The 25,110-nt window shown below is 45.5% G+C and overlaps 1 protein-coding gene across 1 annotated transcript in view; it reads right to left on the bottom strand.

Annotated features, from left to right (window-relative positions):
• The window catches only part of LOC115142708 (voltage-dependent L-type calcium channel subunit alpha-1D-like), a 127,197-nt gene that overhangs the window by 16,186 nt on the left and 85,901 nt on the right, over positions 1 to 25,110 (bottom strand). Inside the window, exons 31-45 of the mRNA XM_065001722.1 lie at positions 24,795 to 24,923; positions 24,200 to 24,265; positions 23,775 to 23,866; positions 23,292 to 23,451; positions 22,952 to 23,079; positions 22,356 to 22,452; positions 21,957 to 22,059; positions 21,745 to 21,846; positions 17,842 to 17,975; positions 14,716 to 14,832; positions 13,710 to 14,122; positions 12,804 to 12,827; positions 11,203 to 11,328; positions 10,835 to 11,001; positions 10,456 to 10,562 (exon numbers count right to left, since the gene is read on the bottom strand). Of these exons, the coding sequence (XP_064857794.1) occupies positions 10,456 to 10,562; positions 10,835 to 11,001; positions 11,203 to 11,328; positions 12,804 to 12,827; positions 13,710 to 14,122; positions 14,716 to 14,832; positions 17,842 to 17,975; positions 21,745 to 21,846; positions 21,957 to 22,059; positions 22,356 to 22,452; positions 22,952 to 23,079; positions 23,292 to 23,451; positions 23,775 to 23,866; positions 24,200 to 24,265; positions 24,795 to 24,923 (1,965 nt within the window). The remainder of the gene's footprint in view (positions 1 to 10,455; positions 10,563 to 10,834; positions 11,002 to 11,202; positions 11,329 to 12,803; positions 12,828 to 13,709; positions 14,123 to 14,715; positions 14,833 to 17,841; positions 17,976 to 21,744; positions 21,847 to 21,956; positions 22,060 to 22,355; positions 22,453 to 22,951; positions 23,080 to 23,291; positions 23,452 to 23,774; positions 23,867 to 24,199; positions 24,266 to 24,794; positions 24,924 to 25,110) is intronic.

Here is a 25,110-nt window from a genome sequence, read left to right as displayed (position 1 = left end):
CACTGGTCTAACAACACACACACTGGTCTAACACACACACACACACTGGTCTAACACACACACTGGTCTAACAACACGCACACTGGTCTAACAACATGCACACTGGTCTAACAACATGCACACTGGTCTAACAACACGCACACTGGTCTAACAACACACACACCTGCCTAACACCACACACACTGGTCTAACACCACACACACTGGTCTAACACCACACACACTGGTCTAACACCACACACACTGGTCTAACAACACACACACTGGTCTAACAACACACACACTGGTCTAACAACACACACACTGGTCTAACACACACTGGTCTAACAACACACACACTGGTCTAACAACACACACACTGGTCTAACAACACACACTGGTCTAACAACACACACACTGGTCTAACAACACACACACTGGTCTAACAACACACACACTGGTCTAACAACACACACTGGTCTAACAACACACACTGGTCTAACAACACACACACTGGTCTAACAACACACACACTGGTCTAACAACACACACTGGTCTAACAACACACACACTGGTCTAACAACACACACACTGGTCTAACAACACACACACTGGTCTAACAACACACACACTGGTCTAACAACACACACACTGGTCTAACAACACACACACTGGTCTAACAACACACACACTGGTCTAACAACACACACACTGGTCTAACAACACACACTGGTCTAACACACACACACACACACACACACTGGTCTAACACACACACACTGGTCTAACACACACACACTGGCCTAACACACACGTACTGACCTAACACACACACTGGTCACAACACACACACACTGGTCTAACAACACACACACTGGTCTAACAACACACACACTGGTCTAACAACACACACACTGGTCTAACAACACACACACTGGTCTAACAAACACACACACTGGTCTAACAACACACACACTGGTCTAACAACACACACACTGGTCTAACACACACACACACTGGTCTAACAACACACACACTGGTCTAACAACACACACACACTGGTCTAAACACACACACTGGTCTAACAACACACACACTGGTCTAACAACACACACTGGTCTAACAACACACACACTGGTCTAACAACACACACACTGGTCTAACAACACACACACTGGTCTAACAACACACACTGGTCTAACACACACACTGGTCTAACACACACACTGGTCTAACAACACACACACTGGTCTAACTACACACACACACACACTGGTCTAACAACACACACACTGGTCTAACAACACACACACTGGTCTAACAACACACACACTGGTCTAACAACACACACACTGGTCTAACAACACACACACTGGTCTAACACACACACACTGGTCTAACACACACACACTGGTCTAACAACACACACACTGGTCTAACAACACACACACTGGTCTAACAACACACACACTGGTCTAACAACACACACACTGGTCTAACAACACACACACTGGTCTAACAACACACACTGGTCTAACACACACTAACAACACACTGGTCTAACACACTGGTCTAACAACACACTGGTCTAACAACACACACTGGTCTAACAACACACACACTGGTCTAACAACACACACACTGGTCTAACAACACACACACTGGTCTAACAACACACACACTGGTCTAACAACACACACACTGGTCTAACAACACACACACTGGTCTAACAACACACACACACTGGTCTAACAACACACTGGTCTAACACACACACACTGGTCTAACACACACACACTGGTCTAACAACACACACACTGGTCTAACAACACACACACTGGTCTAACAACACACACACTGGTCTAACAACACACACACTGGTCTAACAACACACACACTGGTCTAACAACACACACACACTGGTCTAACAACACACAAACTGGTCTAACAACACACACTGGTCTAACAACACACACACTGGTCTAACAACACACACACTGGTCTAACAACACACACACTGGTCTAACACACACACACACTGGTCTAACAACACACACACACACACTAACACACACACACACAACACACACACACACACTGTTCTAACACACACACTGGTCTAACAAACACACTGGTCTAACAACACACACACACTGGTCTAACACACACACACTGGTCTAACAACACACACACTGGTCTAACAACACACACACTGGTCTAACAACACACACACTGGTCTAACACACACACACTGGTCTAACAACACACACACTGGTCTAACACACACACACTGGTCTAACAACACACACACTGGTCTAACAACATACACACACTGGTCTAACAACATACACACACTGGTCTAACAACACACACACTGGTCTAAACACACACACACACTGGTCTAACAACACACACTGGTCTAACAACACACACACTGGTCTAACAACACACACACTGGTCTAACAACACACACACTGGTCTAACAACACACACACTGGTCTAACAACACACACACTGGTCTAAAACCACACACTAACTGGTCTAACAACTGGTCCACACAAACTGGTCTAACAACACACACAAACTGGTCTAACACACACACACACTGGTCTAACACACACACACACTGGTCTAACACCACACACACTGGTCTAACACACACTGGTCTAACAACACACAAACTGGTCTAACAACACACACTGGTCTGGTCTAACACACACTGGTCTAACAACACACACACTGCTAACTAACACACACTGGTCTAACAACACACACACTGGTCTAACAACACACACACTGGTCTAACACACACACTGGTCTAACAACACACACACTGGTCTAACAACACACACTGGTCTAACAACACACACACTGGTCTAACAACACACACACTGGTCTAACAACACACACTGGTCTAACAACACACACACTGGTCTAACAACACACAAACTGGTCTAACAACACACACTGGTCTAACACACACTGGTCTAACAACACACACACTGGTCTAACAACACACACACTGGTCTAACAACACACACACTGGTCTAACACACACTGGTCTAACACACACTGGTCTAACAACACACACACTGGTCTAAACACACACACTGGTCTAACACACACACTGGTCTAACAAACAACACACACTGGTCTAACAACACACACACTGGTCTAACAAACACACACTGGTCTAAAACACACACTGGTCTAACAACACACACTGGTCTAACAACACACACACTGGTCTAACAACACACACACTGGTCTAACAAACACACACTGGTCTAACAACACACACACTGGTCTAACAACACACACACTGGTCTAACAACACACACACTGGTCTAACTAACAACACACACACTGGTCTAACAAACACACACACTGGTCTAACAACACACACACTGGTCTAACACACACACACTGGTCTAACAACACACACACTGGTCTAACAACACACACACTGGTCTAACAACACACACACTGGTCTAACAACACACACACTGGTCTAACAACACACACACTGGTCTAACAACACACACACTGGTCTAACAACACACACTGGTCTAACACACACACACTGGTCTAACACACACACACTGGTCTAACAACACACACACTGGTCTAACAACACACACACTGGTCTAACAACACACACACTGGTCTAACAACACACACACTGGTCTAACAACACACACACTGGTCTAACTAACACACACACACTGGTCTAACAACACACACACTGGTCTAACAACACACACTGGTCTAACAACACACACACTGGTCTAACAACACACACACTGGTCTAACAACACACACACTGGTCTAACAACACACACACTGGTCTAACAAAACACACTAACAACACACTAACTGGTCTAACAACACACACACTGGTCTAACAACACACAAACTGGTCTAACAACACACAAACTGGTCTAACAACACACACATTGGTCTAACAACACACACACTGGTCTAACACACACACACTGGTCTAACACACACTGGTCTAACAACACACAAACTGGTCTAACAACACACACCCTGGTCTAACAACACACACTGGTCTAACAACACACACACTGGTCTAACACACACTGGTCTAACAACACACACACTGGTCTAACAACACACACACTGGTCTAACAACACACACTGGTCTAACAAACACACTAACAACACACACACTGGTCTAACAACACACACACTGGTCTAACACACACACACACTGGTCTAACAACACACACACTGGTCTAACACACACACACTGGTCTAACAACACACACACTGGTCTAACAACACACACACTGGTCTAACAACACTGGTCTAACACACACACACTGGTCTAACACACACACACTGGTCTAACAACACACACACTGGTCTAACAACACTGGTCTAACACACTGGTCTAACAACACACACACTGGTCTAACAACACACACTGGTCTAACAACACACACAACTGGTCTAAAACACACTGGTCTAACAACACACACTGGTCTAACAACACACACACTGGTCTAACAACACACACACTGGTCTAAAACCACACACACTGGTCTAACACACACACTGGTCTAAACACACACCACTGGTCTAACAACACACACACTGGTCTAACAACACACACACTGGTCTAAAACACACACACACACTGGTCTAACACACACACACTAACACACACTGGTCTAACACACACACTGGTCTAACAACACACACACTGGTCTAACAACACACACTGGTCTAACACACACACACTGGTCTAACACACACACACTGGTCTAACAACACACACACTGGTCTAACAACACACACACTGGTCTAACAACACACACACTGGTCTAACAACACACACACTGGTCTAACACACACACACACTGGTCTAACACTGGTCTAACACACACACTGGTCTAAAACACAACACACTGGTCTAACAACACACAAACTGGTCTAACAACACACACACTGGTCTAACAACACACACTGGTCTAAAACACTGGTCTAACACTAACTGGTCTAACAACACACACACTGGTCTAACAACACACACACTGGTCTAACAACACACACACTGGTCTAACAACACACACACTGGTCTAACACTGGTCTAACAACACACACACTGGTCTAACAACACACACTGGTCTAACACACTGGTCTAACAACACACACACTGGTCTAACAACACACACACTGGTCTAACAACACACACACTGGTCTAACAACACACACACTGGTCTAACAACACACACTAACTGGTCTAACAACACACACTAACTGGTCTAAAACCACACAAACTGGTCGAACAACACACAAACTGGTCTAACAACACACACACTGGTCTAACACCACACACACTGGTCTAACAACACACACACTGGTCTAACAACACACACACTGGTCTAACAACACACACACTGGTCTAACAACACACACACTGGTCTAACAACACACACACTGGTCTAACAACACACACTGGTCTAACACACACACACTGGTCTAACACATACACACTGGTCTAACACATACACACTGGTCTAACACATACACACTGGTCTAACAACATACACACACTGGTCTAACAACATACACACACTGGTCTAACAACATACACACACTGGTCTAACACACACACACACTGGTCTAACAACACACACACTGGTCTAACAACACACACTAACTGGTCTAAAACCACACACTAACTGGTCTAAAACCACACAAACTGGTCGAACAACACACAAACTGGTCTAACAACACACACATTGGTCTAACAACACACACACTGGTCTAACACACACACACTGGTCTAACACACACTGGTCTAACAACACACAAACTGGTCTAACAACACACACACTGGTCTAACACACACTGGTCTAACAACACACACACTGCTCTAACACACACTGGTCTAACAACACACAAACTGGTCTAACAACACACACACTGGTCTAACAACACACACTGGTCTAACAACACACACACTGGTCTAACAACACACACACTGGTCTAACAACACACACACTGGTCTAACAACACACACACTGGTCTAACAACACACACACTGGTCTAACAACACACACACTGGTCTAACAACACACAACTGGTCTAACAACACACACACTGGTCTAACAACACACACACTGGTCTAACAACACACACACTGGTCTAACAACACACACACTGGTCTAACACACACACACACTGGTCTAACAACACACACACTGGTCTAACAACACACACACACTGTTCTAACACACACACTGGTCTAACACTGGTCTAACACACACACTGGTCTAACAACAACACACACACACACTGGTCTAACACACACACTGGTCTAACACAACACACACACTGGTCTAACAACACACACACTGGTCTAACACACACACTGGTCTAAAACAACAAACTGGTCGAACACACTGGTCTAACAACACACACACTGGTCTAACAACACACACACTGGTCTAACTGGTCTAACACACACACTGGTCTAACACTACACACTAACACACACACTGGTCTAACAACACACACACTGGTCTAACAACACACACACACTGGTCTAACAACACACACACTGGTCTAACACACACACACTGGTCTAAAACACACACAAACTGGTCTAACACACACTAACTGGTCTAACACACACACACTGGTCTAACAACACACACACTGGTCTAACAACAACACACTGGTCTAACACACACTGGTCTAACAACACACACTGGTCTAACAACACACACACTGGTCTAACAACACACACTGGTCTAACACACACACTAACAACACACACACTGGTCTAACAACACACACACTGGTCTAACAACACACACTGGTCTAAACACACACACACTGGTCTAACACACACACACACTGGTCTAACAACACACACTAACTGGTCTAACAACACACAAACTGGTCTAACAACACACAAACTGGTCTAACACTAACTGGTCTAAAACACACACTGGTCTAACAACACACACACTGGTCTAACAACACACACACTGGTCTAACAACACACACACTGGTCTAACAACACACACACTGGTCTAACAACACACACACTGGTCTAACAACACACACACTGGTCTAACAACACACACACTGGTCTAACACACACACACTGGTCTAACAACACACACACTGGTCTAACAACACACACTGGTCTAACACACACACACTGGTCTAACACATACACACTGGTCTAACAACATACACACACTGGTCTAACAACATACACACACTGGTCTAACAACATACACACACTGGTCTAACACACACACACACTGGTCTAACACACACACTGGTCTAACAACACACACTAACTGGTCTAAAACCACACACTAACTGGTCTAAAACCACACAAACTGGTCTAACAACACACAAACTGGTCTAACAACACACACACTGGTCTAACAACACACACACTGGTCTAACACACACTGGTCTAACAACACACAAACTGGTCTAACAACACACACTGGTCTAACACACACTGGTCTAACAACACACACACTGCTCTAACACACACTGGTCTAACAACACACAAACTGGTCTAACAACACACACACTGGTCTAACACACACACTGGTCTAACAACACACACACTGGTCTAACAACACACACACTGGTCTAACAACAAACACACTGGTCTAACAACACACACACTGGTCTAACAACACACACACTGGTCTAACAACACACACACTGGTCTAACAACACACACACTGGTCTAACAACACACACACTGGTCTAACAACACACACACTGGTCTAACAACACACACACTGGTCTAACAACACACACACTGGTCTAACAACACACACACTGGTCTAACAACACACAAACTGGTCTAACAACACACACTGGTCTAACACACACTGGTCTAACAACACACACACTGGTCTAACAACACACACACACACACACACACACACACACACACTGTTCTAACACACACACTGGTATAACAACACACACACTGGTCTAACAACACACACTGGTCTAACACACACACACACACACACACACACACACTGGTCTAACACACACACTGGTCTAACAACACACACACTGGTCTAACAACACACACTAACTGGTCTAACAACACACACTAACTGGTCTAAAACCACACACTAACTGGTCTAAAACCACACAAACTGGTCTAAAACCACACAAACTGGTCGAACAACACACACACTGGTCTAACAACACACACACTGGTCTAACAACACACACACTGGTCTAACACACACACACTGGTCTAACACATACACACTGGTCTAACACATACACACTGGTCTAACACATACACACTGGTCTAACAACATACACACACTGGTCTAACAACATACACACACTGGTCTAACAACATACACACACTGGTCTAACACACACACACACTGGTCTAACACACACACTGGTCTAACAACACACACTAACTGGTCTAAAACCACACACTAACTGGTCTAAAACCACACAAACTGGTCGAACAACACACAAACTGGTCTAACAACACACACATTGGTCTAACAACACACACACTGGTCTAACACACACTGGTCTAACAACACACACAGTGGTCTAACACACACACTGTTCTAACAACACACACACTGGTCTAACAACACACACACTGGTCTAACAACACACACTGGTCTAACAACACACACACTGGTCTAACACACACACTGGTCTAACAACACACACACTGGTCTAACAACACACACTAACTGGTCTAACAACACACACTAACTGGTCTAACAACACACACTAACTGGTCTAACAACACACACACTGTCTAACACCACACACACTGGTCTAACAACACACACACTGGTCTAACACACACACACTGGTCTAACACTGGTCTAACAACACACACACTGGTCTAACAACACACACTGGTCTAACACACACACACTGGTCTAACACATACACACTGGTCTAACACATACACACTGGTCTAACACATACACACTGGTCTAACAACATACACACACTGGTCTAACAACATACACACACTGGTCTAACAACATACACACACTGGTCTAACACACACACACACTGGTCTAACACACACACTGGTCTAACAACACACACTAACTGGTCTAAAACCACACACTAACTGGTCTAAAACCACACAAACTGGTCGAACAACACACAAACTGGTCTAACAACACACACATTGGTCTAACAACACACACACTGGTCTAACACACACTGGTCTAACAACACACAAACTGGTCTAACAACACACACCCTGGTCTAACACACACTGGTCTAACAACACACACACTGCTCTAACACACACTGGTCTAACAACACACAAACTGGTCTAACAACACACACACTGGTCTAACACACACACTGGTCTAACAACACACACACTGGTCTAACAACAAACACACTGGTCTAACAACACACACACTGGTCTAACAACACACACACTGGTCTAACAACACACACACTGGTCTAACAACACACACACTGGTCTAACAACACACACACTGGTCTAACAACACACACTCTGGTCTAACAACACACACACTGGTCTAACAACACACACACTGGTCTAACAACACACACACTGGTCTAACACACACTGGTCTAACAACACACACTGGTCTAACAACACACACACTGGTCTAACAACACACACTGGTCTAACAACACACACACTGGTCTAACAACACACACACTGGTCTAACAACACACACACTGGTCTAACAACACACACACACACACACACACACACACACTGTTCTAACACACACACTGGCCTAACACACACATACTGACCTAACACACACACACTGGCCTAACACACACGTACTGACCTAACACACACACATACACTGTTCTAACACACACACACACTGGTCACAACACACACACACTGGTCACAACACACACACACACTGGTCTAACACACACACACTGGTCTAACACACACACAGTGGTCTAACACACACACAGTGGTCTAACACACACACAGTGGTCTAACACACACACAGTGTTCTAACACACACACTGTTCTAACAACACACACACTGGTCTAACAACACACACTGGTCTAACAACACACACTGGTCTAACACACACACACACACACACTGGTCTAACACACACTGGTCTAACACACACTGGTCTAACACACACACACACACACACACTGGTCTAACACACTCGTCTAAAAGCACTGGTAGAGCACTGCACTGGTAAATCAACTCATGCAACATAGAGCACTGGTGTGCTATATGGTGCTGCAGATGCAGAGCTGTGTACTGGGGTGTGTGTTACCTGCTGGTGCATCTCATGCAGTGGTAGAGCAGTGTGTGTGTGTGTGTGTGTGTGTGTGTGTGTGTGTGTGTGTGTGTGTGTGTTCGCGTGTGTGTGTGTTATCTGGTGCTGCATTAAGTGCAGTGGTAGATCAGTGTGTGTATGTGTGTGTTACCTGGTGCTGCATTAGGTGCAGTGGTAGAGCAGTGCGTTGGTGTGGCAGCTCGTCCTGACTGCCTTGCCTTCTCAGACACTCAAAGTTGAAGGAGGGCCTCCTGTGACCTGGACGAGTGACGGGCGGACAGGACAGGAGGGTGAAACTAAACTACTCATGCAGGAAACAACGACTACATGCAACTGAAGGGCATCAACACACATTCAGAAACAAAACACTGTCATGCTCTTTAAAATCTGAGAAAACCAAGTCAGTGACAAGTCCGTTTTAAAAAACTGTGTGTGAATAGCTGTCGAAGATTAGCTTCTATCTGACCTTAGTAACAGTTTATTTGTAGACAAGCTTCAGAAGCATGCTGGACAGAGAGAAGGGATGTTACCTTGGGGCGTGGCAGGAAGCATCCGTCTCTTAGGCGACCTCCTTCCGTCTTGGTAGAGGGGTTGCTCATCGTCATTGTAGTAACTGTTGGGGTGATGGTAGCCTCTCGGCGTCTCGTACTCCGTGTCACTGTTCTGGTACCTGTCCACGTGTTCCATATAGGACCTCCTGGAAGGATAGGGTGTTGGGAGGTGAATTAACTACTTGAATTCTATTTTAATATGCTCGGGGGCTGCATCTGGCTCGGTGGCCGCTAGTTTGAGACCCCTGCTCTAGCAGAAAGGAACACATCGTGAGGTACGGTGTATACAATATGCAGGGTACATTTATTTCTCTGAGGTTGTAAGGGTGGAGTGTCGGTTACTTTACCTGTCTCCTGACAACATGCTGTCATCCTCGTAGAACTCCTCCCCGCTGTAATACTCTCCCGAGAACCTGTCATCATCAAACTCCTCCCGCCGGATGGTGGGAAGGCGGGCGTCTCCCCGGTGGGACCTGGTGGGAGGGGTCAGGGTTCAGAGATCGGAGGGGGGGAGTGGGCAGTGGAGGCTGGTGTCACTTTAAAATCAGAGGACAGGCTCATTGGAATGGAATGAATAGAATGGTAGCGTTTCCAGCCATTACTATGAGCGATCCTCCCTTTACCAGCCTCCACTGGTGAGGCTGGACTGTGGGAGAAGTTGTGGGGGAACGGGGCCATGCACTGCCATGCAGACGCAAACCTCCAGCCTCCAGGGGGCAGCGAATCAACAGAACTAGCGTCCTCCTCATCCACCACAGCCTCATCGAGACAACAGGGACAGTAGAAGCTGTAGTAGATCAGCAGACAATGCATACAGTACCAAAGAGCAACACTCAACGTTCACTTAACACTTAATTTTGTCGCTCCAAAGAAAACCATGGTTGCCTGTAATACGATTGTTTGAGAAGTCTTCAATCAGACGTGTCAAAACTTACATCCACTTCTCATCATCCCCCATCTCAGCCGTGGGGTAGCTCACCCAAATCACAAACTGACCTATTGTTTTCCTTACCTTGCAAGCAGTCTATAGACAAGGGAAAACATCAATCCATGTTCTGGTTTTGTCCATAAAACTTATTCAGCTGTCCCCATTGGAGAACCCTTTTAGGCTCCAGGTAGAACTCTTTTTTTGGTTCAATGAAGAACCCTCTGTGGAAAGGATTTTACATAGAACCCAAAAGGGTTCTACCTGGAACCAAAAAAGGGTTATTCAAAGGGTTCTCCTATGGGGACAGCTGAAGAACACAATTTGGTTCTAGATAGCACCTTTTTTTCCCAAAAGAGTGCTTGTAGGATAAGGAAACCAATATTTAATTTTGAAATGTTGGTTAACAATCCCTTTAATGAAAGACATTTCTGAGGGCCTTCTATAGAGATCCTGGTCATTGCTGGCCTCAGGAAGTAGTCAGGGTTTAAGGGGAGCAGGGTAAGTTTCCATTCATATCCATGTGGTTTGAGCACCCAAGGTCCTCCAAGGCAAAAGCACTTCACTTCACCTCTCTTAGCAGTGCCCTCCTTCCTAGCAGACACATGCATACAGCAAGATTGGTCTAGGCGCTAGGCCGTGTGCTGGCCAATCAGGCTTTTCCATTCTCTTCATTAAACACCAGACTACTAGGCCAAGGGATACTACTCCACAGATGGCTGGTGGTGCAGAGACAGGGAGATGGGATGACTGGCCACCACTAATTTAGCAGGGATTAGGGTTGCAAAATTCAGAGTAATTTTCCCAAAACTCCCAGTTTTTCCAGAAATCCTGATTGGAGGATTCCCATAATCTGGATTTCTGGAAAACCTGGGAATTGTGGGAAAGTTACCAGAATTTTGCAACCCTAATAGGGATGCAGTTAGTCACTTACTGGCCCCATAAAACATCATTCAAATGAAAAGTCCCCCCTTGTGGTGGCGGACACATACTGCTCTAAACATACCTAGGAAAGTAACATACCTAACATAGGTCTCATAGTAGCGCCTTTTGTCCAAGAAAGCAGAGAGATGGTTGAGAGAAAGCATTTTGTTAGGTAGGAGAACGGGAGGAGAGAACAGAGGGAAAAGGGACCCCATGAGTGGCATATATTTATCGTACAGTATATGAAGCATATACATGCATTCCTATATATGTATAAGTGAAGAAAGAAGACAGAGGGGTGACGTTTCTACCAATGTTGGGGGGCAGATACATTTCAATTACAGGGAGTTCAGGAAATAATTTCCAATAATTTCTTGAATTCCTAAGAATTGAAATGGACTTTCAACCCAACCCTTGGGGCGCTCCAGAGAGATGTATTAACTGCTTGTGGGATGGGTTACCTGAATAAATATGAAGTGTGCTGTTGGTCAGTTATATGGAATGAGGATGATGATAAGCATGTGATTGGTCTGTTTAAGGGAGGGTCTGAGAGGGTATGTGCTATAGGTCAGCGACAAGGGGAAGGTCTGATAAGGAGAGGCTAGGTCCTGCCTTTGGCAAATATTTAATGATAGATACACAGAATGGCCTTATGGCTAATGGTAGCTGCATGCTAACTCTCAATGCGAACTTATATCCCAGGTTTGTTATATTGTCCAAAAACCCATAGTGTTGACATCATCATACACATTGAGACAGCTGTATGACTACGAGGGACTACGAGAGTACCTCAGGTGAATTGACAAGGGACGGAAGAGTTTAAAGGTTAGACATTATAGCTTCTAAACAGTGTGGCATTTGAAGTTTACACGAAGCTTCAAGCCACAGACATTTCCCCATTTTCTCTTACTCTAACTAATCAATCCCATTCAACAACACACGACGCGTCACCCATTTCATTTCTCGGCCAGAGAAAGAGATAGCTGATGGTCAGTGTGTGGTCACCTTTGTCCCTGCGGCGTGCCGCGAGGTGGCGGCTTGTCGAAGTCGGTGTAGTAGAGGCCACCGCCGTGTCCCGGGTAACCGTTGGCGGGGGGCGGAGTGTACTCATAGTAACGGTGGTGGTGTCCTCCTCCGTTGGGCAGACTGGACACGTTGGCGTTGTTCAGGTTGACATTGGTGGACTTGGGCGACTTGCCGTATGAGGAGTTGTGGTGGTGGTGGTGCTGATTGGGGTGCTGGTGGGACATGACGTTGGTCCGGCAGAGACGCCCCACCGGCTGCTCCATGTGGGCATAGTGCGGAGGTGGCTGCACCTGCAGGGGCCGCTGGGTGGTGTTGGTCTGTTGCCCTGACGAGCGCCGGTGGTGGTCCCCGTTCACATGGTTGATGTGGTTACCGAACAGGCCACCATTGCGCTGTGGAGGAACACTCAGGGTCAAACGGTCAGGGACTACTTTCTGTTCAACACAGAGGATGAATACACAACGCTAGTGATGTGCAAACTGGGTTGACTAGTTGTGGTTGGTGATTTGTTTTCCTTTCAGAAATCATCGTATGGGCAGAAAATAAATTCAAAAGCTGGTTCGTGATATATGCGGGATGAAGGCACTATAATTCCTTTTTCTGAACTGAAAAAATAAAAACAGAAGAACTGCAAATGGTTTACTTCCTCTGACAGGAACATAGTCCTGTCCCTACACCTACAGGTTTCATCCATGCAACTTGTACGCCCAGTCCACCTTGGTGACTAATTGAGTTCACAGCTTTGTGATTTTGCTCGGTAAATGGAAAGTGCCATACAAATCAAATATAACATTATTACCACTGTGTGTATATCTGTGCGTGCCGTGTACAGTATCTACCTCCATTAAGGGCATTGATGTGAGGCATAATACCCTGCCATTACCATTGTCCCAATATTCCATTTACCCAAACCAACCCATTCCAGCAAGACAAAATACATATGCGTGCCACACACCCCCTCAGGCAGATAAATTGAATAAGTTACCCTATAAATCTCCTCGTCCTCCTCTGGAATAAAGTCTACTAGCTCCTCATCTTGCAGGTCACATGATATCGCTCGTCGAATTTCGGGCCCAATATCATGTAGCGTGCGAAGGCCAGCCTGTAACCATGACAATAGAGGGAGGGGCTAAGGGCTGGTAGGAAGGTTCTCTTTCAGGCAGAGGCTCTTCACACACACACACACACACACACACACACACACACACACTTGCCCTTTGCTGGCTCTCACGCAAAACCTGACGTCTACAGACGCCCATACTGGACAGAGCTAGACAGACTGTGAGAGATCAGAACATTCACAAGAGACAAACAAATGTGCTCCCCCTGAATATGCCTTGTCGTTAGTGTGCCTCCTATGACATCACATTATCCTGAGTGTTAAGGGTTAAGTGGGGAATGTCAGTTCCACCTTTGTCTACGTGGACCACTGCAGCTAGCTACAATAGGCACATACTGTAGTTTACTTCCTACAGGACCTGTTTCAATGAGGCCAAAATATAGCTTGGGATATGAGGGAGAGGGACATTAGATAGAGAGGACTACCTGAATGATAAAACCTCACGGCTCGAAGCTAACGGTGATGGAAACAGAAGTAAGCTGCTTGGAGTGTATCGTTCATGAGTTGATGGGTGAGATAGATGTTAAAGCACTGGATGACCATAACGAGTGGACAGAGACGACCCGTGCGTCCCAAAATTGGCACCTTATTCCCTACCCGGCGCACTACTTTTGACCAGAGGCCTACGGGCCCTGTTCAAACGCAGCGCACTATGTGGTGAATAGGGAACCATTTGCGACGCAAGCCCGACATACACGCATTACATTGTCAACGGTAACACTGAGACGGAGACACGCGCCTTTGCGAAAGAGACATACGTGGGTAAACACGTCCGTCATCACATAAACAGGATGACACCAACAGTTCTGATCATGAATGACCTGCTGAATCGTGAATCACAACATTGGCACACTTGTTGGTATGCCACGCACTAAAAACAAATGTAAGCAGATTCTCACACACGTTTCGTCACACATATATTCTCAACAGTCATGTTGACCCCAATCGCTCACACACACACTCTCGTGCGCTAGGGCTGTGAAAGTGTTTGGAATTTTGGGGGTTATGTAAATTGGCCAGGTTACCTGAGATAACCACTGGGGTGGAGGGGTCCCCTCTACTTTTCGGAACAATTCGCAAAACGTCACCAACGCCGCAGCGGTTATTCTCCGTAATATTGGAAAATATTAGAATATAGGCTACGCATCCTATAGGATGAATCTTGAAAGGAGCTTGGCTACAGTAGCTGACGTTCAATTCAGTTGCACCCCATTTAATAAGGGAGGAAACGCAAAACTGGCACCTGTCCTCATTCCTCGCACATTTACTGACCCTGCAACAAGACACCGTTTTTCACTCTATCTGAATGGGGCGCTGAAGTCCAGAAAGACCTATTTTAGGTAACTTTCTGAATGGACACAGAGAATTAGTGGACTCATACACACACACCCACCCACCTAAAAGGACCCATCAATCAAAGCCGCCTGCAACGCATCGTACTCAAGAAACATCAGCAAATCACATTGCGTCCTTTCTCAAAACCGCAATAAAAACCTTGCCTTAGATTCAAATCCTTTACGTAGGGTAGGAAAGACTTGTCTACATTATAGGATGATGCTAAATCAATGTAGCCAAACATATGAATTGACGAGGAAAGTTTTAAAGGAGAATATACACTGAGTGTACAAAACACTAAGAACAATGGACAGCATTAACAGCAACTTATTCGGAGCAATTATTTTTTAAACCAATAGGCCGAGGCCTTTTTGCTTGCTGAATCGCATGCGAAAAGAAGCTAAAAATCGATAAATAAATACATAATAAATAAATAAATAATTAACGTGTACTGACAGGACGATATTTCGCAATTGGCGTGAACGGCGACATAAACAAGACATTTCCTTGTTTATTTACTTCCTAATTATTCAGACAAAAATAACGGACTTGTTGAGAAAGGGCCTCTACTGAAAATAGGCATTTTACAATATTAAATCATGTCAGGTGTGTTTGATTATTTTTTAAAGAGATAGAGTCCAGACAGGCTACTTTAGGAATCTTCCTGAATGGACATATACTGTAGGCCTTTAGAGAGAATCAGTGAACTCACACACGGCACACCCCAGTAAAAAGGACCCGTCAATCAAAGCCACCAGTGTATGTCAGACACAAGAGCAAATATTTCTCTTTTCCTTAAAACGTATAAAAAAAACCTAGGCCTACTTTAGGCTTTCCAAATGTCGACTATAAGATAATGAATTGTCAAGGAAAGTATGAAGGGGAGAGAGACAGCTATGCGATTGTATAAAGATGAAATTGACCATCATTAATTAATAAACAAATACAAAGGAAATCAAACAAATCAGCTTTGATTAGTCTATAAATTCAGAAAAGATTCCATTTCAAATTACACCATCCCAGGTTGAATTGGATTGGCGCATTGTTCATTTGACAGAACATTAGCGCATCATTGGCCTCAGAGCCAGAACAACATTGTCGACCTTGTCGCTGTTGAATAATTCACGAATAGTCAGACACATCCAGCCTTTCTTTAAAAGAAGACCGATTTATTTATATACTAGCAAACAATGAAAACGTGCATTGTATAAATCCATACATCAAAGATGTATTTTTACTGAAGTGGCGTAGCCTATACAGCTTCTAATCCCACGCTCATTTAGCGAATTAGCTGGTTTAGCTGGTTGACCATCAAACGACAGTTGGAAAGAGATGTAGACAGTTTAATAGGCAGACTAAGTTAGCAAAACATTGCTTATAATCATTAGTAAACACTCTCGCTATTAGGTAAAGTTTATCGACATGAAAATAAAGTTAATCAAAGTTAAAAATATCTTTTTTTATTTTTTATGTAGGCCTATTAAAACGGTTTTGAGGTTTATTTTCATGTCAGTCTTCATCCATAACCATTAGTTACATGGTTATTAAATTGCCGTCACAGCCCTAGCACATGTACATGCACCGTCCCACAGTCGCAGACAGACAGACAGACAGACAGACAGACAGACAGACAGACAGACAGACAGACAGACTCACCTGTAGAGCGATGGCTGTGTTGCTCTGGGAGGCGTGCACCCCCACCAGGCCCTCCTCTTTACGTTTCTTGAATTTCCTAAAGTAGTCCTGTATCAGGAAGGTGGCATAGAACTTCCCCACGGTTACCTCATCATCTAGGTGAACAGACCACACAAACGCTTCCTGTGTCAGACAGCAGGACACTGCACAGCATCCTGGGAGATTGAGACTGCCCATGTCCCTGCCCCAACTCGCTGACCATACCCCTCAAATACCGGACCCTAACCAAAACGATAGCCTGTAATAACCCTATGATGAGGCACTATATTCCTTAGATCACTATACCGTACTGGACTATCATGCGCTATACTGCACCGGTAAATAAACTGGCACAGTGCCTTCAGGAAGTATTCTTTTAGAAGTTGGTTGTTGATCAGTGATAGACAGCCCTTTTCAAGTCTTGCCATAGATTTTCAAGCCAATTTAAGTCAAAACTGTAACTAGGCCACACGGAAACAATCAATGTCATCTTGGTAAGCAACTCCAGTTTATATTTGTCCTTGTGTTTTAGGTTATTGTCCTGCTGAAATATGAATTTGTCTCCCAGTGTCTGTTGGAAAGCAGACTGAACCATGTTTTCCTCTAGGATTTTGCCCGTGCTCGGCTCCATTCCATTTCTTTTTATCCTAAAAAAAAAAATCCCTAGTTCTTGCCGATGACAAGGATACCCACAACATGATGCAGCAACCACCATGCTGTGAAGAGTGGTACTTAGTGATGTGTTGTGTTGGATTTGCCACAAACATAACACTTTGTATTCAGGACATAAAGTTGATTGTTTGCCACATTTTTGCAGTTTTACTTTAGCGCCTTGTTGCAAACAGGACGCATGTTTTGGAATATTTGTGTTCTGTACAGGCTTCCTTCTTTTTACTCTGTCAATTAGGTTAGTATTCTGGAGCAACTCCAATGTTGTTGATCCATCCTGTTTTCTCCAATCACAATGATTCAACTCTTTAACTGTTTTAAAGTCACCATTGTCCTCATGTTGAAATCTCTGAGTAGTTTCCTTCCTCTCCGACAACTAAGTTAGCTACATTGGAAAACCTCCTTGGTCTTTGTGGTTGAATCAGTATTGGAAATTCACTGCTCGACTGAGGGACCTTACAGATAATTGTATATGTAGGGTACAGAGATGAGCTAGTCTTCAAAAATCATGTTGAACCCTATTATTGCACACAGAGTCTATGCAAATGATTATGTGACTTGTTAAGCATTTTTACTCCGGAACTTATTAAGGCTTGCCACAACAAAGGCTTTGTCTCAAGACATTTCAGCTTTTCATTTTTTCTTATTTTGTAAACATTTCTAAAAACATAATTGTGTGAGGGTCAGTGACTCAACATCTAAATTGAATCCATGTTAAATTCAGGCTGTCACAAAACAAAATGTGGAAAAAGGCGTGAATACTTTCTGAAGGCAATGTATATCATATTGGCTGTCATTCCACCAATTTGGTGCCTCTGAGAAGTGTAACTTGGTAAAAAAATATATATATATTTTTTTGGTTTCACCTAATTTTAACATTCTGTCATAAAAAGCACACCCATCTGGATGGTGTATATACTATACCTCAAGATGCATCACATGGATGGCCAATCCTCTCTGTAGGCCAAAGACCACAATCACTCAATAACAACGCAATAATAACTCAATGATAAATCAATAACTTAATCTAGATCCTCAACTACATCTTTCAGTCCTGGGGACATAGCTTGGAGAGAAGAGGCAACACAAGTTCCATGCCACCACCCTAAAACAGAACTGGTATACCTCACAGGTACACCTCAAATAGAACTAAATCCGAAACCGTAGCTGAACTGTGGTTCGATACTAGTTCGATTCTGGGCATCCCATAGAGATCCCATAATCCATTTGAATTATAGGATCTCTATTGGGCCTCCTGACCACTTCTGAACTATCACTTGTATCAATAATCTCCTGTCCAATCTAGGTAGGCAGCCAGAGGAGAGAGAGGGCAGACAGGCCGCAGGCAGGGTCACAGAGGGACAGGACCCTTACAGCCCATTGGTTCAAACCTCTAAGATCCTTTTAAAGACTGCAGGTTTAAATATCACACATTTATAGTGGCTATTATGAGATTATGGCATGTCATTTAGACCCGAGTTAATGCTCTAAGCAATTTTTGTTGTTTTTTGTTGTTGTAATTTTACCCAATTTTTCACCCCAACTTCGTGAAATCTAATTGGTGACTATAACCTTGTCTCATCGCAGCAACTCTCCAATGGGCTCTGGAGAGGCTAAGGTCCAGACATGAGTCCTCCGAAACATGACCAGTCAAGCCTACACTGCTTCTTAACACACTGCTCAATCAACCTGGAAGTCAGCCGTGCCAATGTCTTGGAGGAAACACTGTTTGACTGACGACCAAAGTCAGCTTGGGGGCTCTCGGCCCGCCATAAGGAGCCGCTAGAGCGAGCCAAGGAAAACCCCTGGCCAAACCTAACCTGCTTGGGCCAATTGAGGGCCTGTGTGTGTGTGTCTATTTCGGGACTGTTCAATGTCGGTCCCGGAGGGCCGGAACGCTTCTGGTTTTCATCCTCTCCTTTTAAGCAGGGACTGTTTCAGACCTGGACTGTTTCAAACCTGGACTGTTTCAAACCTGGACTGTTTCAAACCTGGACTGTTTCAAACCTGGACTGTTTCAGACTTGGGACACCAGGTGAGTGCAATTAACTACCAGGTAGACACCAAAACCAGAAGTGTTTCGAATCCCAGGCTGTAGTGGCGCCTCAGCACTCGGCAGGCCTAAGCTGTTTTTGTCATGTCGACCTATGAAACGGCTAAACACACGAGCCAGCCAGAGGAATGTAGTCAAGCAGTTGAGATCCACTCCAGCAGAGAGATTCGGGCTGTTAAGGAACCCAACCCAATACACAGTTCGACTCTACTGAGCACATGCAAGCAAGCTGAACTAGGCATACACGCGAGTAGGCTAGTGCGGGTGTGGATTTGTGTGCGAGAGCTGTGGAGCAACGGGAAACGGAAGATGTTTGCGTGCATTTACAGTGCAGTATGTGTGCGCGTGAGAATGATTCTGAAGCAGGGGTCACTTTTAAAACAAGCATGTCGGGGACAGAGATCGGAGAGGAGAGGCAACACTAGTTCCATGCCACCACCCTAAAACAGAACTGCTTCAGAATATTCTGAAGTTCTTTAACAGTAGATTTTTTTTTGGGGGGGGTTGAGAGACACAGATATAGAGAGAAGGAACTGAAGCTGTTGGAAAAAGCTTGAGCGGAGCGAGAGAGAGGAGACATAAGGAGAGCGAGAGAGAGAGAGAGGGAGAGAAAGAGAGTTTAGTAGGAGAGATGCAGCATGCACTGAGAGACAGTCAGTGGTCTACCACTATGAGGCCATGCAAGCCCAAAGCCTGGCGCATAGTCAGTCATAGTCACAGCCACAGCCACAGCCACAGTCACAGCCACAGTCACAGTCACCCTGGAATCTACAGTGGTATCCAGAACAGGTGGAAGGAGTGTAGATAAACCCCCCATGCACACAGATCAAAAACACACTGTGGAGAACACGAGAGCAGAAAACAGCAGGACAAAACTGAAATCAAGAGTTCGAGAGTTTGTGAGGGTGAGCGAGTGTGAGTAGGTTATTTCTGTGTGAGAGAGGGACATTGTTGATATTTGAGAGTTCATACTTGTAGATGTATGTAAGTGGGAAGGTGGAACGTGTGTGTAGTATGTGATATTGTGCTGGAATGTGTGTATGTGTGCATTGCTACCAGGATCTCAGGTGTGTGTGTGTCTGTGTGTGTGTAATGCCGGGGATGTTATTTCTACTGAGATGTATTGCTGTAGAAGCCTGGGAAGGGGGGGTGATATAACTGACCACCAGCAGGGGGCACCACTTGATCCAGCAGTTTCATGCTGGTCCTCTTCCAGATCTTCTTGATGACGGCTCTCAGCTCCTCGTTGGCCTGCTCCAGATTACCTACAGCACGGGTAAACACCGGACACGTCCTATCACTATCAACACAAACTATACAGCTGGTGCTGCTGTGGTGTGTGTGTGTGTGTGTGTGTGGGGGGGGCATCTCCTACCGTCTGTTTTGATCTTCAGGGCGGTGCGTACTAACGCAAACAGCGTCGCATTGAACATGACGGTGCCGTCGCTGTTTAGAGGCATGTTCATGGCCACCAGTCTCTGAGAAGGAAAGAGCAGGGTTACTATACGTACGCTGTGTACAGGGTTGAACACATACCAGATCAATTAGAGGGAGAGGAAGAGGTACAGAGACAAAGTGAGAGGGAGAAAGACAGAGAAAGAGAAAGAGAGAGATGGCATAGAGAGAGAAAGAGAGAGAGAGAGAGAGAGAGAGAGAAAGAGAGAGAGAGAGAGAGAGAGAGAGAGAGAAAGCGAGAGAGAGAGAGAAAGCGAGAGAGATGGCATAGAGAGAAAGAGAAAAGGGAGAGAAAGATTGATAGCAGAGAGACGGTTACCTTGCAGGCCACTCTATGAGGGCAGAGTTTGCCGAAGCCCAGGGGAGGCTGGATGCGTCGAAGCAGAGTGACCACGTCCAGATGTTTAATCCTGCCCCTGTGTCAGAGAGAGAGAGTCAGACAGAGAGAGAGAGAGAAAGAGAGAGACAGAAAGACAGAGCGAGAGAGAGACAGGGAGAGACAGAGAGAGAGAGAGAGAGAGAGAGAGACAGCACTCTGATAAACATACACTCAGACAACTGCAACAGGCAGACATAATCTCAATCTATACCAGGGATGTTCAGTTCTGGTCCTGGAGGGCCGAAACACTTCTGGTTTTGGTGTCTACCTGGTAGTTAATTGCACTCACCTGGTGTCCCAAGTCTGAAACAGTCCAGGTCTGAAACAGTCCCGGTCTGAAACAGTCCTGGTCTGAAACAGTCCAGGTCTGAAACAGTCCAGGTCTGAAACAGTCCATGTCTGAAACAGTCCATGTCTGAAACAGTCCAGGTCTGAAACAGTCCCTGCTTAAAAGGAGAGGATGAAAACCAGAAGCGTTCCGGCCCTCCGGGACCGACATTGAACAGTCCCGAAATAGACACACACAACACACTTACTTGGCCTCTGGGTCGTACTCAGACCAGATCCTCTTGAACTCGTCCAAGTGGTGAGGACCCAGGATGGACCAATCGCGAGTAAGGTAGTCAAAGTTGTCCATGATGACCGCCACAAACAAATTGATAATCTAGCGCAACAGAACAAACAGGATCAGAACAGAATAGCGACGGACTGTGCCTACATCCGCAGTCTGTGTGAGCGTACGTGTGGAAATGTACGCGTGTGTCTGTGTGTGTATGTATGCTGCGTGGATATGTATTCCGTGTCTGTTTGTGTGTGTGTGCTGTGTGTATACGTGTGTATAAAGTATATGCTGTGTGTATAAGTGTATTTATGTACCAGGAAGGCACAGAGCATGTAGAAGCTGATGAAGTAGATGTAGGCGAAGCTGGCGCCACAGGTCATCTCCTCCCCAGGGTTGTAGTCCGACTCTGGGTCACACAGCTTTCCCGAAATACACGCCAACATGATCTCCTGCCACGCCTCGCCCGTGGCACACCTGGGACAGAAACATGACTCGTCAGATACCTCAGCGTAACCTTTAAGACGACCTACTCCCAACCATGTCCTCGCCCGTGCTACACCTGGGACTCGTCACGTCGAATAAGTCAGCATAACCGTAACCTATTCACAACCATTCCATAACCTTTTCACAAACACATCTCCTGATGAAGGCCTAAAGACCAAAAAGTTGTTAAATAAAGTTGATTATAGATTCTCTTTTACCTTTAGCTGGACATGTTCTAATCGCTACATATCCGACCTACAACGTCTGCGTGAACTCTGACCCTGTGACCCATCGCGCCCCCGACCCCGACAGACCTGAAGAGCAGCAACACGGCCTGAGGGAAGGTCTGGAAGTTGTTGTTCCGGTTGATATGGGTGCCGTCCACCATGGCTATCTTCCCAAACACCTGAAACGAACAGTAATGATAGACAAGGACAAGGGTTCGTTTACATACTGAGTGAAGAATAGGGCTGCGTTCAGAAGGGCATGCAATGGAAACCGTTTTTAAACCCTTTGCAAAAGAAACTGAAAATGAGCGTTTCTTCAATGAACACGTCCAGGTAGTCGCTTCTGAATTCAATCAGTTTTTTCCCCCATTTGGTACTTTATGAACATGACCCAGGTGTACTGCTGCTCCTTATGGAGAGGTTTAGTGGGGCTGTTACTGTGAGACTGACTGGAGGATTAAGCTGGTTTGGGGCGAATGGTTTAGTAACAAATAGCTGTTTCAGTGACTCACCTGCATGCCAATGACAGCATAGATGAAGAAGAGCATGGCGATCAGAAGGGCAACATATGGCAGAGCCTGGAGAGTGAGAGACAGAGAGAAGCGAGAGAGAGAGACAGAGAGAAGCGAGAGAGAGAGACAGAGAGAAGCGAGAGAGAGAGAGAGAGAGAGAGAGAGAGAGAGAGGGAGAGAGAGAGAGAGAGAGAGAGAGGAGCGAGAGAGAGAGGAGCGAGAGAGAGAGGAGCGAGAGAGGGATAAAGCGAGAAAGAGAGGGCAGAGAAAGAGAGCGAGAGAGAGAGAGACAGAGGGATAGAAAGAGAATGAGGTCAGAGAAAGAGAGAGAGGAGCGAGGGCAGGGAAAGAGAGGAGTGAGGGCAGGGAGAGAGAGAGAGAGGAGTGAGAAAGGGATATAGAGAGAAAGAGGTCAGAGAGAGAGAAATAGAGAGAGAGAGAGAGAGAGAGAGAGAGAGGGCAGGGAAAGAGAGAGGGCAGGGAAAGAGAGAGGGCAGGGAAAGAGAGAGAGGGTGAACAAGGGACCAGAGTTAGTTCAGTGCATTAACAGCCTGGTAAATGAGTGATGAGTTATACGGGGCGTGGTCCTCCTCACCTGGAAAGACTTGATGAAGGTCCACAGGAGGGTGCGGATCCCCTCCCCTCTGCTCAGCAGTTTGACCAATCGCATGACTCGGAAGAGGCGGAAGAAGGTGATGGAGATGCGAGCGTTGTCCTCCGTGTTCTGTAGGGGACGGAGGCAGTGTCAGAGGACCGGAGTGTGTGTGTGTGTAGACAGGGAACCTGGCTGTGCTTCAATGCCATGGACAAGCCCTTAACAGTACTCAGCGTACTACACACTTAGTCCAATGGCGATCCTAAAGGTCTACTGAGACTGAGATGTGAGATACACACGAGCTGATTCAGCATCT

Source organism: Oncorhynchus nerka, linkage group LG15 (genome assembly GCF_034236695.1).
Source record: "Oncorhynchus nerka isolate Pitt River linkage group LG15, Oner_Uvic_2.0, whole genome shotgun sequence".
NCBI classification, from domain to species: domain Eukaryota; kingdom Metazoa; phylum Chordata; class Actinopteri; order Salmoniformes; family Salmonidae; genus Oncorhynchus; species Oncorhynchus nerka.
Note: the sequence above shows the minus strand (reverse complement) of the source record. Positions and strands in the feature narration are given on the sequence as shown.